This window comes from Musca vetustissima, unplaced genomic scaffold, assembly GCF_032173495.1.
Source record: "Musca vetustissima isolate MV318-11 ecotype Yass unplaced genomic scaffold, APGP_CSIRO_Mvet_v1 utg4689, whole genome shotgun sequence".
In the NCBI taxonomy this organism is placed as follows: Eukaryota; Metazoa; Arthropoda; class Insecta; order Diptera; family Muscidae; genus Musca; species Musca vetustissima.
In genome coordinates this window covers 84,656-102,946 of record NW_026878709.1, presented here as the reverse complement: position 1 = coordinate 102,946, position 18,291 = coordinate 84,656, and the positions used below count along the sequence as shown (strand labels likewise).

The 18,291-nt window shown below is 35.4% G+C and overlaps 1 protein-coding gene across 1 annotated transcript in view; it reads left to right on the top strand.

The window, feature by feature from the left end:
• Nucleotides 1–11,068, top strand: part of LOC133323471 (Ca(2+)/calmodulin-responsive adenylate cyclase) — a 47,844-nt gene extending 36,776 nt beyond the window's left edge. Inside the window, exons 14-21 of the mRNA XM_061532396.1 lie at nt 936–1,082; nt 1,150–1,234; nt 1,311–1,445; nt 1,936–2,110; nt 2,177–3,551; nt 7,827–9,154; nt 9,242–10,134; nt 10,626–11,068. Coding sequence (XP_061388380.1) covers nt 936–1,082; nt 1,150–1,234; nt 1,311–1,445; nt 1,936–2,110; nt 2,177–3,551; nt 7,827–9,154; nt 9,242–10,134; nt 10,626–11,011 — 4,524 coding nt within the window. The 3' untranslated portion in view covers nt 11,012–11,068. The remainder of the gene's footprint in view (nt 1–935; nt 1,083–1,149; nt 1,235–1,310; nt 1,446–1,935; nt 2,111–2,176; nt 3,552–7,826; nt 9,155–9,241; nt 10,135–10,625) is intronic.
• Nucleotides 11,069–18,291: the final 7,223 nt, after the last annotated feature.

Genomic DNA, 18,291 nt, shown 5'->3' with positions numbered 1-18,291 from the left:
GCGGCGTTACAAACTTTTGGGGCTGAACAAAGCTATAATTTCTACAAAAAAATTCAAAAAAATTTCTACACTGTAGATTTTCACCCATCAAGAACTACCAGATTACAGGCACACGGGTGTGAAAATGCGGCAGAAATATTTTAAATACGGAACATGGACCGGAATTTTAATATCAAAATATGGACCAAAATTTAAGAAAATCCATCTCATTTGAAAAATTCGTGTAAAACCCTAAAATCGGCTGCCTTTTGTGGCAGCATTAAATATAAGAGAGCCCATACACCCATAAATTATAATTTATTCTTGTTTATAATTTGATTATGAACCCATTACATACTTAATAAGGTATCCGATGAATGCGGAAAGGCAAAGTTTCAACATATCCGATGGTATCCAAGATATGAGCTTATCTCCGGACATGTTGAAACTAGACGTTCGTTATTACGGAAGTCCACGTCCTATTAGCGTCATTACATCTAATTAACATTTCAAACTTGACTAAAGGAAATACCATAACATCCTTCTTTCCTGGTATCTAGAGCGATGTTTTAACCATCCCTGGAATAGGTGGGTTTCATCTTGCTTGTTGTGTCTGCTATGAAATTTCAAAATCGAATTTCCTTACGACTAACCGGAGAGATGGGAATGACGACCATGAAAACGTGGTTGAATTGAATCTGAACTGACGACATTGACCTAAATCTGTCAACGGGTCAAATTATTTAACAAAAATATTTTTAATGGTTTAAGTATCCTGCGGAAGACAAATTTATGGATATTTGTACCTCTACTAGTACAAGTGAAACATTCTGTTAAATATTTAATTGGCTTCTGTTTTCATATAAATAAATTTTGAAGATTCAAAATGTAATTCTAAAATTTTTACATGCACTTATTTATCTCTACCACTCATTATTTTTTCTTCTACTTTACAGGAACTCTACCATCAAAGTTATGCCAAAGTGGGCGTTATATTTGCCAGTGTACCCAATTTCCATGAATTCTATACCGAAATGGATGGTTCAGATCAAGGCTTGGAATGTTTACGTTTATTAAATGAAATTATAGCCGATTTTGATGAGGTAAACAATTATCGCATTTCGCCTATTTTTTGCATTTTATAAATAAATTGTATTTCTGAAATTACAGCTATTGAAAGAGGAACGATTTCTGGGCATTGATAAAATCAAAACTGTTGGCAGCACCTATATGGCTGTTGTGGGTTTAATACCCGGTAATTATAACAACGTTTATAGTATTATTTTTTTTTAATTTTTATTTATATTAATTGTTATTGCTTTTGTTTCTAGAATACAAAATTAATCCGAATGATCAAAATTCTGTACGACGCCATATGACCGCTCTTGTGGAATATGTTAAGGCAATGCGTTTATCTCTGCAAGAGATCAACAGTCATTCCTATAATAATTTTATGTTAAGAGTTGGTAAGTAAATATGATATCCTTATAGCTGGGTACGGGGGTACAAGCGGCTCTCCCCCGAAAATCCTAAGCCGAAAGCCTAACTATGATGAAAATCTTCTTCGTGTTGGTTTTTTGTCCGATGACATTTTGGCTTAAATAGCGATTCGGACCTTCAAATTACCTAAAATCAAGCGGAATCCTTATTAGGGTACTATGTTAACATATTCCCTTTTCGCCTAGGATGTTATATATATATATACATATATTGGTATTAATATGGGAATATGGCGTTCAATATACCTGAAATGGAACAATATATTGACCAAGATATTTCATTTTCAAAATCTACTTTTCTCGTGATTTTAGTAGACATATCATTTTACTCGACGAATATTTCGAGGAGTTGCAAAACATAGATCTTATTTTTTGATGTGTGTGTGCATTTCCTTAATTTCCGAATATCAGAAAAATATGAGAACCTCCATTTTCAATATTTTCTCTTTTAATTTAGGTATCAATATTGGCCCTGTAGTGGCTGGTGTCATTGGTGCCCGTAAACCCCAATATGATATCTGGGGCAATACAGTAAATGTGGCCAGTCGCATGGACTCGACTGGTATACCTGGCTATACTCAAGTCACTCAAGAAGTTGTGGATAGTTTACAGGGATCACATTTCGAATTTAAGTAAGTATCTCCTTATACTCAAAAGGGAAATGAAAATAATTTCATAAATCTCTCTACCTCTTGCAGATGTCGCGGCACCATTAAAGTCAAAGGTAAAGGTGATATGATCACCTATTTCCTAAACGATAATAGCAGCAATGCCCTTAACGGTGAGGTACGCAATGCCATGCTGGGCAATCGCGCCCTGCCAAATCCTGGATTTGGTGGTGTTGCTGCTTCGGCGGCTATGGCACCCCAAACCCAATTACAGGCAGCTGACTATTATCAAAAACAATCACAGGATAATAGTTATCATGTGAATATGAATTCCGAAACTTACAATATCAAGAAGGACACTTACGGTTATGTGGATCAAACAGATCCCAACAACACCATCAACAACGCTACAAATAATTTGTTGATGAAGAACTCGAATGAGGAACAACAACTGTTACTGCAGCATATGCAACCACAACATCATCAACACCATTTGGCCCAACAGCAGCAACAGCGGATGAATAGCAAATTACAAAAACAACCATTTTTGGCCAATGGTGGCCTGCCCAACATCCACGAGAATGGTCATAATGGCAATGAGGAGCATCACAGCAATGGTTACAACGGAGTTGGCAACAATGGATATCAGCAGCAACAGCATCAACGTAATCATTCGTCTAGCTCAATGAGCAGCATGGGTTTAAATCCTAATTCCCTACCACCAAATCAACATCCGCCACTACCACCATTACCGAACTCATCATCATCCATACTGGCCAACTCCAATGCCTACCTGCAACAGCAACAACATAACCTCAACCACAACCTCAGCCACCACCAAACATCCGCGTCATCTGCACAACCTGCCACAGCCACAGCAGGTCCTCTTCTGGCCCCCACACCATCATCATCTTCTTCGGTAATGTTCCGTGAACAATTTAATATTATTGAAAATCCTAGCAATAGTCGTCATCTATTCAATAATTATATTAATAATCCTCCTACTCTCTCACACACAAACAATCATCAGCATCAGCTACAACAGCAACAACAGCATGACCCCTATGCTCCGCTGGAGAATTTCAATAATCTTATGTATGGTGCGGCGGCCGCGTCAGCTGGTAATGGTAAACGCGATACGCGTGATCTGCATGTTTCGTCATCCTCCTCCTCCTCTGCGCAATATCCGCAAGCATCAGCATCCAACTATCATCATTATTTGTATCAACAGCAACAACAACAACAACAGCATCACCATCACCAAAACAACAGTAACAGTAACTCGAATAATCATCATAATCAAATGCCTACTCCTCCTCCACCTTCAACTTCTAACCAATTTCATTACAATAACAAAAACAATTTCAATAATCAAAATGGTTACAACAATTCCGATAGTCATTATCTGAACTATAGCAATTGTCGCGAAAGTGAACCGTTGTTGCATGCCACCCAAGTGGCCAAGGTGAGTTGTTCTTACATTGATGATTCTGATACTGATTCGGAACATCATCATCTCTTCAAAAATCACAATGACAACGACGACGATGATGATGATGATGACGATGAAGCAGATAATCATAATGATAATAATGTAGTAGATGATGATCACGATGATGATGAAGAAGAAGATAATTGTAGTGATGATTACCACCCAGGCACTGAAGAATATCTGTTATGAAAAATCCACTCTTAAGTAGTAAATTGTTAGTAGTTACTTTTTCCCACTTGTGTAGTGATTGATCCTTTTCCATTGCAAAACAATATTCGTTCTTAAAAAAGTAGATACGAACGAACGAAAATACACGCACTCACTCAGGCACACCACCATCATCATCATCACTGAACCAAAATTGGTGTTGGACAACCGTATAGATTTAGAACACATTAACTAACCTCCATATACAATTTGGAATGCCAACGTGATAACCTCTCCACCCACCGGTGACGGTAAAATTAAGTTCCTAATATTCGAATATTCCCGCCAGCTTAGTGCATAGACGATATATAGATTGTTTTTTTTTTTTCATTTGGTACTTTAGACATGTTTTTGCTTGTTTGCCTTAGTTAGTACTTCATCATATCTAAAATATTTCCTTTTTTATGAAAATCATCTTCGATATTGTACTTTTTAAATAAGGGATATATAACGTCTTTATATTTGGCCAGGCCCATCTTTTAGTATACTTTACCCTAGGAATTAAAACAAAATGTTAAAATATGTTAAAACGACAAGGTTCCGAATATTTCTGTAAAGACAGTGGACCAATTTCGGCAATTTACTGCGGAATGCTCTCCGATAAATCGAGATGCCATTTAAAATATTATTTTTATGACAACACTGTTAGAAGCTTTTTTACTGGTTCTCAAGGAATTCTTCAGCATGACACCAAACCTATCACGCATTTTCGTTGATGTGGAGGTATAAAAAAGTATTACAAATGATCCGCCAATTTCATGCTTTGGCTAACCAAATGGCGCGCTTTTGATTATCTTTCATCTTTTGGATTCCTTCATTATACGTTGCTTAATCGGATTCGGCGCCATAAAAACAGTTTTGTTAAATAAACGTGCGAACATTTGCTTCAAAGTGTATTTCCACAAAAACTTCGAAGATCCATACGGTAGGTTGCAGATTTATTTCGGCATCCATAACTCCACACCGGTTACGACCTTATAAACGTATTTTAAAACACCGCACTCGTAACTGTATACACTTCACGACACTGTGGCACAGGTCTCTGTTGATATGTTCGTAACATGCAAAGGAAACGAACATGCAAAAGGAAATGGAAAGGAAAGTTTTATTGAAATTGTTTCAGATTTCGATATAGCTCCTATGTATAGTTTAATCCGATTTTCGATAAATGAACTCCCCAAATTTGTCCGCTTGACACTAAATGAGTATAGACTAACCTGTGACTCAGATGTCGATATAGCTCCCATTTATTTCGGATTTTAGGGAACTAGTACATCAAAGATCCAAAGCATTTCCAAATTGGTACAACATTTTACACAAAGTACTGAAATGGGTCTAGAATGTCGCCTTTTAAATTTTTGTGGAATTCGATTTTCACGTGTTTTCGATTGACACAAAATTTTGCACGTGTTTTGATGAAATCGGTTCAGATTTAAATATAGCTTCCATATGTGTTCGTCCGATTTAAGTTAAATGGTGCGCATATCTAATTGGGTGTATCAATTTTATTTGATGTCGATCCACATTCACATAATTTTGTCCGAATCATATAAATGGTACACCAACAACTGCCGAATGAAAATTGTGTGAATTGCATTCAGAAAAACAAACGTCACATTTTTGAAGGACGATTAACATGAAATTAAACATGCCATTCTGCAACCTATACTAAATTTTGGTCAGATATAGAGTTGCTTTTTACAATGGGACAAAATTATGTTAATAAACATAGCGCAAAACATCGAAATCTAAACCGATTTCATTGAAACTTGTCACATGTTCGTTTACACTTAATTCAGTATGTTTTGTGCATTCGGCCACTTATAAATCCAAATTTCGTGCAAATCGAAAGATATATAGGGACTTTGGTGCACCATTTACATAAAATCGGACGAAAATATATATGGGAGCAATATATAAATCTGAACCGATTTTCACGAAAGTTAACACACATCTTTCTAGACTTAATTCAGTACACTATGCCAAATTTCGAGCAAATTGAAGGATATATAGGGACTTTGGCGCACCATTTACATAAAATCGGACGAAAATATATATGGGAACTATATCTAAATCTGAACCGATTTTCGCGAAATTTAACTCACATCTTTCAAGACATAATTCAGTACATTGTGCCAAATTTCATGCCAATCGAAGGATATATAGGGACTTTGGTGCACCATTTACATAATATCAGACGAAAATATATATGGGAACTATATCTAAATCTGAACCGATTTTCACGAAATTTAACACACATCTTTCTAGACTTAATTCAGTACATTATGCCAAATTTCGTGCAAATCGAAGGATATATGGGGACTTTGTTGCACCAGTTACATAAAATCGGGCGAAAATATATATGGGAGCTAAATCTAAATCTGAACCGATTTTCACGAAATTTAACACACATCCTTCAAGATGTAATTCAGTACGCTATGCCAAATTTCGTGCAAATCGAAGATATATAGGGACTTTGTTGCACCAGTTATATAAATCAGAACCGATTTTTTCAATAGGGTTCGTCCTTGCGCCAAATAAATGAGCTGTGCCAAATTTCATCCAATTCCAATCAAAAATGCGACCTGTACATTGTTTACAATTTAACATGGACAGAAAGACGGACGGACGGACATGCATAAATCGACTTAAAAATTGATTTTATGCATATTCTTTAAAAGGAAAAGGAACAAAAGGAAACGAGTTATCCTTTTGCCTGTTACAAACATATGCACAAAGCCATAATACCCTGTACCACAGTGTGGTGAAGGGCATAAAAACAAGTATAACTCCAAAGTGGTGAAAGGTATCATATAGCCGGTGTTATGCTGTACCCTTTTGTGTAGCCAGGATCAAAAGTACAAATAGATAGGTATAAGGTTTTCAGTGCTAGGATCGGGTAAATCTGAAAAAGGATAATGAAAACATACGAATATCGATTTGTGGTTTTTGGAGGCTATTTCCAAAACCTTTTGAACAACATTCTTGTAGAATATTTAGAGGTCGAACAATCTCGTCTTGAAGGAAATAATTTATAGGAATATTCCTTATAAATCACGCTAGAAAACATACGAATATCGATTTGTGGTTTTTGGAGGCTATTTCCAAAACCTTTTGAACAACATTCTTGTACGTCACCTATGGTTAATTTCCGGCCTGTGCCAGTTTTGTTTAAAGAAATTACATTTACAAAATTATTCAAAAATTTCATTGCATTTGTTATGACGTTTGAGGGTTAAAAATATAAATCTATTAATGCGCCTAAAAGTATACTACAGAAATATTGCATTTTAATCTATAGCATATTTGGATAGATAGATTAAAAGGAATTCAGCGCCATAACATCAAATTTCATAGCCCACTTAATTAAATAAGTGAGCAATTCCAATGTTTATATAAATCGAATCAGATAAAGCCAGTTTTATAAAAAAACATAACACTTCATTATTTGAAACACAATATGTTCCCCGATTTAAATGTTTGAACCCACTTCTCCATTTTCTTCTTAAAATGTGTTGCATTTTTATAACTTTTATTCAAATGTAGTTTATTTTGCCCCACATCCCCCGGACCCCATAGTTGCATCTTTAACTATAAGTCTATCTACTGATCTCATAAGCTTGTATTAAAACATATTACATTATTATTCAATATTATGGTGCAGGTGTTTTTTTATAACTACATCCATATATATTTTATTTTGTAAATAATTTCCTTTTTAATGTTCATTTTATTTTCTATGTTCTCTTTTTTCTTGTGCGTAAATAACTTTTTAATAACGATAACGTTTCGCATCCATCCATACAACCAACCAACCAAACAAAACCAAAAAAACAACAACATCAATTCATTTGCATGTCGACCACAACAAAATGAAATGAAACGATGGTTCCCCACATATTCTTTATCTTCATCCATCTCTTTATAAATGTGTCTCTGTGTCTCAATCTAAATGTATGTGTGTGTGTCATGTGACTATCAACTGCAATGCTTTGGCAACGGACAAACTCTGTGTTAACCCCAAACAACAATAACATCCAGATTATGTCCATGCAACATCATCATCAGCAACAACAACAACACCAAATGCATCATACACCCACTAAATATGAACCGCCTCGTTATATGTGCCCCAATAATGTATTTGTACAACAACAACAACAGATCCAACACCAAATCCAACAATACCAACAACAACAACAGCAGCAGCAACCACCACCCCAACCGCTACCGAAACAGCAACAACCACAACAACAATATCCTCTGTACTCCCAACAACCCCAGCCTCCTCTACCAGCCCTACCACCCAAACCTGCCACATTAACAACGAGTCTAAAACAGAATACCCCTCTTCTACGCTCCTACATGAAGCCACTACCGAAGCTACCGACCGAACTGGAAGAGAGTCGTGAAATGTCTTCCACCGACGATCTCAGCTCCCGACCACATTCACCCTCAATGAGTTCTTCGGATGAAAGCTATTCCAAGACGACGGAGGGTGAAGGTGAAGAAGACTCACCACATCGTCTACTAGCAGCGGCATCAGCAGGAGCAGCGGCCACAGCAGCCAACAACCATCATCTGGCGAACCGCAACAACGGCAGCAATGCCCTACAATGGTTATATCCATGCGATATCCAAGTGGATCCGACCTCACCAGTCATTGATATGTCAAATTTGAAGGACTTTGAGGTCAGTTCCACCACTGAGAGTCAAGGTCAGTACACCACCACGACCCAAAACAAGGGAGATTCTTGCAACAGCTTCGAGTATCAGGATCGTTTGGCTTTGGCACAAAGTCAGAAGGCGGCAAACATGTCCCAGGCAACATCGGGCAGCAGTGGCAACCAAAATGTCACCAAGTCACCATTTGAGAGGGAATTGCAAAGACTGCTAAATGAATCGTCGAGAGCAAGGGGATTGACAACAAATCACAATTCGGCTGCTGCCACAGCATCGTCATCAACTGGTGGCAATATCACCTCCGGTTCTATGGGCAATGTTGAGGGTGGCAACACCACCAGCAATAGCAGCAGTCGCAACAACATTGACATCAGTTATTCGGGCAGCAACAGTAAATTAAGTTCCAATGGGTTGAATGTGGCCGCCGGTATTGGAGGCAGCGGTAGTCTGGGTAGCAACGGCAACTTGAGCGGCAGCACACCACTCAGTGGCAACAACAATCTGAAGAACGTAACCACCGCCATGGCAGTTACAATGTTGGAAGAGCTCAACTCACCGACCAGTGGACAGAGGCAGGGTTCCAAGATACCTGTTAGTACAAGCTTTATGATTGCCAAACATCCTGTGGGTCTAGAGGCTATAAAGGAAATAACCCGCAATAAGAATCCCTCAGAATCCAGTCAAATGTAAGTAGCCGAAAACTAGAAACTTATTATTTGAGTATTTGCAGGAACTGATCTGCTCCTCTTCTACCTTCTCCCCCATTGTTATAGGCAAACATCGGATACCGAATCCTGTGAAATTTTGCATGAGACTCGCAACCAATTAAATCTGGCCATGATGGACCACCATCACAATAACAGCATGACCAACAAATCGTCGACCTCAACCAATGGTACAAACTACAATAATTTTCCTCAGCAAATGGCAGCGCCACCATCGCAGGGCCACCACCTGCAACAGTCATCGTCGCAGGCATCTACCAAAGAACACAATCATCGTCACAGAGTGCGGCCACGTTCCAAAGAATACGATCAAAGTCACGAGAGTCTCGATCAGTTGCAGGAGTCGGGTGAATCGAAATCGAATGGTCGTTATAATCGGCATCATCATCATCACCACCATCATCATCATCACAATCATAATTCGCATCATACACGTCCCACCCGCAATACGCATCATCATTTGGTCAACAATCACGATCAGGATGATGAACGCGATGATACCGAAGATAATTTGGCCGATGAAGAATTCGAAGATGATGAAGTGGGTCGTGATGTGCGCAAGAAACGTCTAATGCCACCGACGGAATTGGTAAATCATTATCGCAGTGATGATGACGAAGATGATGATCATATTCGAGGTGGACAGCAGTTGGAGGAAGATGATGACGACGAGGACGACGATGAGGATGATCATGAATGTGGTCCTGAAGAGGCATTAGTTGGTGGTGGCGGTCATGGGGATACAGGTCTATTAAATGGTGGTGGTGGTGCTGGTCCGAGCGGTAGTTATCACGATCACCGTTTGGATTCACTGGAAACGAATGTGATAAATGATGAGCTCAAATATGGTGCCGGTCATCATAATCATCAATCGATGGACTCAAATCATTTGGAAAGTCAATCGGAATGGTCAGATGATGATTGTCGTGAAGAGGCAACAGGTGAGTTGGAGTTTGAGGGACTTTTAAGAAAAACTTTGGACTACCATTTGCACACTTTATCACTAGGCTCACCTCTTATTGAGGTTTTTTCCAAACGACTTCTCTTCAGAATATCTCATCGGTTTACATTGTACCTTAATAAGTAATGAGATACTGAACTTTCTTGCATTACTTGGTCGCTACACAAAATTCTGTTCTTCTGTAAATCTTCCGAAAAATTATCTTGAATTTTTTTTTCGGAAAACGCGAAATCTATATCGTTTCCGAAGTGGGAGCTTTCTCCTTGTTTTCACGGAAATTTATCCGCTTCTGAGAGATGATTTGAAAGATTTGACAGCCAATGAAAATCCAAAATATCAAATTAGAGCCAATTTGGTTGGGTATTTTTTATGTTCCTAAGGCCCCATATTACCAAAATAATTAAACCTTATCCCTTCAAACTTGTACTCCCGCTAATTATAAAACACATTCGTTCACCATTTGTCTTACAGGTGGTGCTGAATCCACTGGCTATATAACCGATGAACCCGGTCTAGAAAATATCTCTCTACTTAATGAGGCTGGTCTAACCGATGCCGAAGGTGCTTTATCCGATGTCAATTCTTTATATAATGCTCCCGATGTTGATGATACATCGGTATCGTCGCGTGCCAGTTCAAGACTCCTTAGTTTAGATTCTCTCAGTGGTCTGTATGATTGTGATATGGATTCGAAACATGAAATGGCTATTGTTAATGTCTCCAATAAGATAACTAGTAAATTTGGACCACCACAGCAGCAGCAACAACAACAACAGCAACAACATCAACAGCAATCACAAAATCATCATCACACACATCCACCACACCAGCAGCAGCAACAACAACAACAAAGTTAATTAAAATCAAGGAAACTTAATATTATTAATGCATATGTATGTATATTGTACAACAACAACAAACTACCGCCTATATAGAAAATACAACAAACATTGGCGTATTATTATTATTCTTATATATGATATCAACAACATTGCGCGATTAATGTAGTAACTAAAAACTCCAAATAACATTTTTTTAGAATATATTTTTCCTATTTTTTCGAAATTTATTAGATTTAAGTGAATAATAACCGTATCGGAAATTGAAACTCCAGTAATATGATTACATGTTTCCTTAGGAGGGGGTTGATGCTTTAAATTTCTTGGAGGGATTTGGAAAAGAAATAATTGGAGAGAGTATTTCAAATTTAAATATTTTGTAGAATTTTCAAATATGTGGAACGTTATGTTGGGCGCCACTGAATATTAATCTAAATAAATGGCCACGTTTCTTGTTGAATAAAATGTTTAAATTTCGTTAGATTCGACAACATTCGTCGGCGCTTCCTAGGTCTTAAATTTAATTTTTGCCACTTAAATTCCTCAATACTTTTTCGTTGGTCGCCACAGATATGTATCTTTTTGGAGGAATAAAGAAAAGTAAAGAATTGGAGAGAGTTAATTAAAATTAAATATTCTTTACAAGCTCCAAATTTCTCCGACATTACATTGGGCGCCACAAAATAATAACAGAATATTAACTTTTTCAAATTTAAATATTGAATATTCTTTACAAATTCCAAATTTCTCAGACATTACGTTGGGCGCCACAGAATATTAACTTTATTTTAAAAGGTTAAATTTTTATCACTTAAATGCCTTAAAGACGTTTTCGTTGAACGCCGCAAAATTCTATAATTAAGATATAAATCCAATAATATGCTCATAAATCCGGAAGTCTCTGGAGAAAAATCGTTTCGATGCAAACAGGACTGATATTTCTATGTGCAATCATTGTTCCGCTAAGTACTGCAAAATGTCATTAAGATCTTTATCTCCCGAAACAGTATTCGCATAAGGTATTTCATGTTGTAATTCGGATTTTTGTATAATTTTTATTACAAAGCTTCGTTGGTCGCCACTCGAGAATTTTTTATTGTAATACAGTCGAAATCGTTTATAAGACACCATTTATAACAACATATCGGTTATAAAGACCTATCCAAGAGTCCTCAGGAAAGTTCTACCCATTATTTGATATCGTTTATAACGACATATCGTTTATAGCGATACATTTCGCAGGTTCTTCACCGTCGTTATAAGCGATTTCGACTGTGTAGCAAAATAAATTTTCAACGTTAACTTCTCATAGCATCCGAATTTAATTAATTCGTCCCTATTCGTTAAACGGTAAAGATCGTTACTGTGCAATTCGTTGGGCGCCACATATAGCCATCATGATTTTTCAGAAATCAAATATTCAGTAAAACCTTAGACAGCAATATTTCAATATTTGCATTTATACATTCGGTCATAAATTGGACACCAAAACTCATTGGGTGCCACTTAGCAAATATAACAAATTACATTTCAATATAAAACTTCTGATATCACCCAAATATAGGGTCTACAAAGAGTCAAAATAAATGTAATTTATATCCCCCTTTGGATTCATAGATTAGGTTATTTGTTGTGCGACAAAAATCATTGGGCGCCAAATAGGGATTTTAACGCTGATATACACCACAAACTTCTGACATTATTCGAATTTAAGGTCTATTATGTCGTTGAACGCCAAAAATGTTGGGCGCCTAAAATTGTCAACTAAATTTTTCATACATGAAATATTCACTACAATCAACATTGTTTTGAAAATAATTGTCCTGTATATGCGGTTTGGTTGTAATATATGCGGGTTTTTATTGGGCACCAAAAACGTTGGGCGCCAGCTGGGGATCTTACGTTGATAAAACAAATTTCTACCTTGAACTACTAATGCCTATAAATCTATAAATTCGGTTAATTATATGACCACTTAAAACGTTGGGCGCCATTAGGGTATTTTATTGCAGATATAAAAAAATTAAATTTCCTCCCTAAACTTCTGACAGCATACGAATTTATTGCTCATAATTGATCTGTTCCATTACTTCTTTAATAGTGAAGCTAGTAAAAGGGAAACATTTTAAAATCGCTCTCAGAGTACAAAAAAATTTGAATAGTTCGGGAACCCAAATCTAGTAAATATGCCAAAATTGGATAGCAATACTTCACAATCAACATAACAGCCAATCAGAAGTAGGCATTCCTGTTTACCATTTTTACTCGGCCAAATTTCTCGAGTAAAAAGTTTACAAATGGAACGCCATTTTGTATTGTGCTCTCTTAACCCTACGGTCAATAACCAAAAAAGTATACGTAGATCAATAACCGTGGTACATTTGTACCCATCCAAAGATAGCTCTGTAACTCATTAAAAAATTGGACTATCGTGAGGTTTTTTGTTTTAAATTAGTCTATGCGGATCTGGTCTAGATGTAGGAACTCAAAATTATATATACATTAAAATAATATAGATTTAAATCCATGCTTAAATGATAATCTATCTAATACAATCATAGTAAATTCGTTATAGCTTTCGAATGGGTTAAGCTTTTTTAGTTATTGTTTTTGTCCCTGTATACCAAGGGAAAACCAGGGTAGTTTCTGACTTCCACGAGTCGCCCTGATGGCCCCATGTTGTCTAGGGCCACAAAAATTTGCAGAGGAGTTGAGGAACACCTAAATAAGATCCCAATAAAAAATAACTAAAAAAGCTTAACCCATTCGAAAGCTATAACGATTTTACTATGATTGTATTAGATAGATTATCATTTAAGCATGGATTTAAATATATATTATTTTAATGTATATATAATTTTGAGTTCCTACATCTAGACCAGATCCGCATAGACTAATTTAAAACAAAAAACCTCACGATAGTCCAATTTTTTAATGAGTTACAGAGCTATCTTTGGATGGGTACAAATGTACCACGGTTATTGATCTACGTAGGTAATAACTTTAAAAAATTGTAAAAATTATATATATGGAAAATATTTATAATTTTTTTCTTCGATTATGTGTGAAAATACCTCAAGAATGATTCCTCAAAATTTGATCCAAATATCTCCATTATTAAAAATTTGACAGAATTTTTATTCAAAAAAAGGTACAAATGTACCCGGTTATTGACCGTAGGGTTAAATTTGATTCAAAGTTTTACTAGTTTTGTGGGTTGAGGAATGGTTTTCGAGTAAAATGTTGCAAAACTTGTCAAATTAGTAGATTCTTTTAGGTTCTGGAACGGAACTAGTATATGTTTCTATAGCCTTTGCCATTAAACAAAAACTGTTTAATGTGTAATTCGTTGGGCGCCACAAATATCCATCACACGTTTTTAGATATCAAATATTCTCTAAAACCTTAGTCGACAATATTTCACAATAACTGCCCTTTTTTGGATTCCGTGTTGGGCAGCAAAATAGTTTATTTAAAATTAAACCATATATAACGTAGAGCGCCACCACATACGATTTTTTAAATATTTAATGATTTTATTGTTTAAGGTGGCTTCAATTTGTTTTCCTTTTCCAATTATTTTGTTTTAAATCCTACCAAAAATATTAAGCTTCAACACCTTTTCAAAGGAAACACAAATTTGAAAAAAGGTGTCTATTAAAAATATATGAATACAAGAAAAACAAATTTAAATTTTCAAATTTCTTAATGTGTATGTGTTAAAAAAGTAAATATACAAAAAAACACACAATAAGAAAAAAATAAAGTATTTTTTGATAGCAGTATATATATGTATACAAACACTGACTCTATTATATATGTATGTACATTTAACTAGTATATAAACAGTCATTGAGTAAAAAAACAAAAATGATTTGAGAGTAAAAGGTATTTTTTTAAGTTCAACAAAAATATATATAAATATTAACAAAAAACCAACTATGATTCTAAAGGAAAATCGTAAGCAAGAAAAAATATATATTAAGAAAGGAAAAAATGAATAACTTAATTAGTTTTAGTTGCAACTCGTATTAATAATTAAAAAAAAAAATTAAACAAAAAATTGGAAGACTCTTATGGGCAAAAATATAAAGAAAATTATCAAATTAATTATTGAAACCCCTAATCTATAAATTATTGTAATTATTAAAAAACAACAAAAAACCAACCAACTGAAGGTAATGCTTTAACTAAACTGTTAAAAAAAGAAACAAAAACAAACTTAAGAAACAAAGTTTAACTCTTTAAGAAAAACAACTTGTCAAATGTCATTAAACAAAATGCCAAAACTAAAGCTTATATATGAGATATTAAAAATCGAATACACACAAAAATAGTTTATCATATTTTTTTATTTTTGTTTTTTTATTAACATTTCATACAGTGACTCAAAATAAAAAATATTTAGGAAAGACATTTTGAAATAAATATGGAATTTAATATTTTTCAACAAATAATCGAAACAACAATTTATACAGAATACAATTTGTTCAGATTTAAAGGACAATTCCTTAGAAGTACACACATTCTTTCTGACTAAAATTGATTTTATTTTAATTATTAAAAAAGGGACTTTAAAAATTCTCTTAAGGTTATAAACTATCAATTTGTTTTCTGTGGTTACTCTCATGATTTAAATACTATACAAACACCCATTTCAACTCCTTAAAAGTCCGATCGTTTAAATAATAAAAAAAAATCAACTCATTTTATGGAAACTTTTGCCGAGGAATAAAATATTTATTTCCCATTTTATTAAATTGTTATAATTAATTTTTAGATACCTTGAGACCATTTTCAATACTCATTCGGATTGACATCTCTATCCGAACTATTTTACAAAAATCATTACAAATTATCGGAATGAAATAGAATTTCCATAAAAAAGTTAGAAGTTGCTACAATATTTGTATAGAAATGATTCAAAATTCAAAATAATGTTCGATTTTAAATATTACTCAGTATTTATACCCTACACAACTATGTTGTCAGGGTATTATAGCTTTGTGCAGCCCTAAAAGTTTGTAACTTCGCGAAATATTGGTCCTCGACTAGCTGAGTCGATCTAGAAATGTGTGTCCGTCCGTCCGTCTGTCCATTATAATTTGTAAACACGATACAGGCCACAGTTATGGACCAATGGGTTCTGGCCAATGAAGATCCCTATCGTTGTTGATAAAGATCGGTTAATATTTTGGGGATGAAATGGACCAAATACTTAATTTTTGTCGTTTTTTGTGGTTGCTCTAGAGGCCGCAATTATTACATGGAGAAGGGGATCGGGCCAAGGAATAAGCATGCCTGTTTTAATAAAGATCGGTCAATATTTAGCGGATCAAATGGACCCTGACTTTTGTGTGAAAAATTACAAAATTTGTATTCTATGGCGTATATATTTGCCCATGAAGGACATAGATCCGAAAAGTTGATAATATATCCAAGAGAAGTGGGTGATCTTTAAATTGATACCAATTATATTGTCGTATGTACTCGGATGTGGGAGCTACGCTTAAATATTCACAGGTTTTTACCTACTCAGATATTATTTAGTAACCCATTACCACACTAGAGGGCGGAAATATAGCGCTGATTGCTTTAAAATTTTCCATGAGGTTCCAGTTATGGTCAAGGACAACGCCTATAACTTTCGCTGATGATCAGATTATAATTATGGGATGAAATGGACCGAATACTATTTTTTTGTGTTTTTTTCGAGTCGATGCCAATAATAGGCCGAAAATCACAACACAACCCACGGTGAAGGGAATCTGTACTGAATATGAATAGTAATATTCGGAAAATATGTCAGATGCTGTTGACCTCTAATCGGGCTAGAGGGAGCAAATATCAGGAATTATGGCCCACGTTCGAAATAAACATACACAGTAAGATAGAACTCCGTAGTAGTTGTATAGGGTATCGTATGGTCCGCTCACTGGTTTTCATTATTGAAGAGCAATTTCTTGCAAGTACATACAGAATTTCCGCAAATAATCTGAGAACTCAATAGAGGTATTTTACAAAAATCATTACAAATTATCGGAATAAAATAGATTTTCCATTAAAAAAATAAGAAGTTGCTACAATATTTGTATAGAAATGATTTAAAACTCAAAATAATTTTCGATTTTAAAGTAGTAATGATATTAAAGTAGATTTTGTATTAAATCGATATGTTTTTAACTATTGAACCTGTCTGTACCTATATCTCAATTTCTAGAAAAAGTGGACGTATTCCATTTACATGTTAAGCCAGCGATATGATGCTTTCAATTCAAACCAGTAAGCGGAGCAGTATCGTTGGACAGGGTTCTACACAACTACAGTTAAACTTAAACCTTCTACTGATTTTAATCTTAAGCCTGGCCCTGAGGTAATGGAAAAATTAGAATATATAGACCCCTCTCCATAATAACAGCCGTTTTTATTAAAAAAATCGAAGTTTAGGTATAAAATACTATGCCAAAGTTTTTTTCCAATCCATGAAAACCTTCTTTTCTTGTTCCTCCTTAATTGTAGCAGAGGAAAAATTGAGGGAAGAGAAAGAAGTCAGCTGTGGCCACTTCCAGTTAGTGTGGCACGGGCTACCAGGCGAATTTTTACACGCAATTGACATTTAAGTTTCAGGTAGTATTGCTTTTTGACAACATCACTGAAGTCGAAAACAGAAAGAAACCCTTCAAACGTTATGCCCTTTTTTCGACCTTGACTCTCTGCGACCTTAATATTTGCAGCTAACGAAATTTGAAAATAAATATTCTTTTTAGGTCAGAACTGGTATTTTAGTACATCTCCAATATTCCACCTCTATTATATACGGGTATTTATCCCGGGACTGTCTCCCGTATTTGCAATTTTTCACACAAATGTCTTAGTCCATTTGGCCGCCAACAATAGGCTAATCATCTTTAAAGGAGTCATGTCTTTCTTGTCAGATGCAGATGCTCTGGTATTTATCCCGGGACTGTCTCCCGTCTTTGCCATTTTTTCACACAAAAGTCTTAGTCCATTTGGCTATAGGCTAATCATCTGTAAAGGAGTCATGCCTTTCTTGTCAGATGCAGATGCACTGGTATTTATCCCGGGACTTTCTCCCGTCTTTGCCATTTGTTCACACAAAAGTCTCAATCCATTTGGCCGCCAACAATAGGCTAATCATCTGTAAAGGAGTCATGCCTTTCTTGTCAGATCTTATTTGTGATCTTCAAAACCATCAACCTAAATATTAATCGATCATTATCAACAAAATTCAAATGTTATCCTGATTCGAAGCTACATGCAAAATTTCATGATTGAGA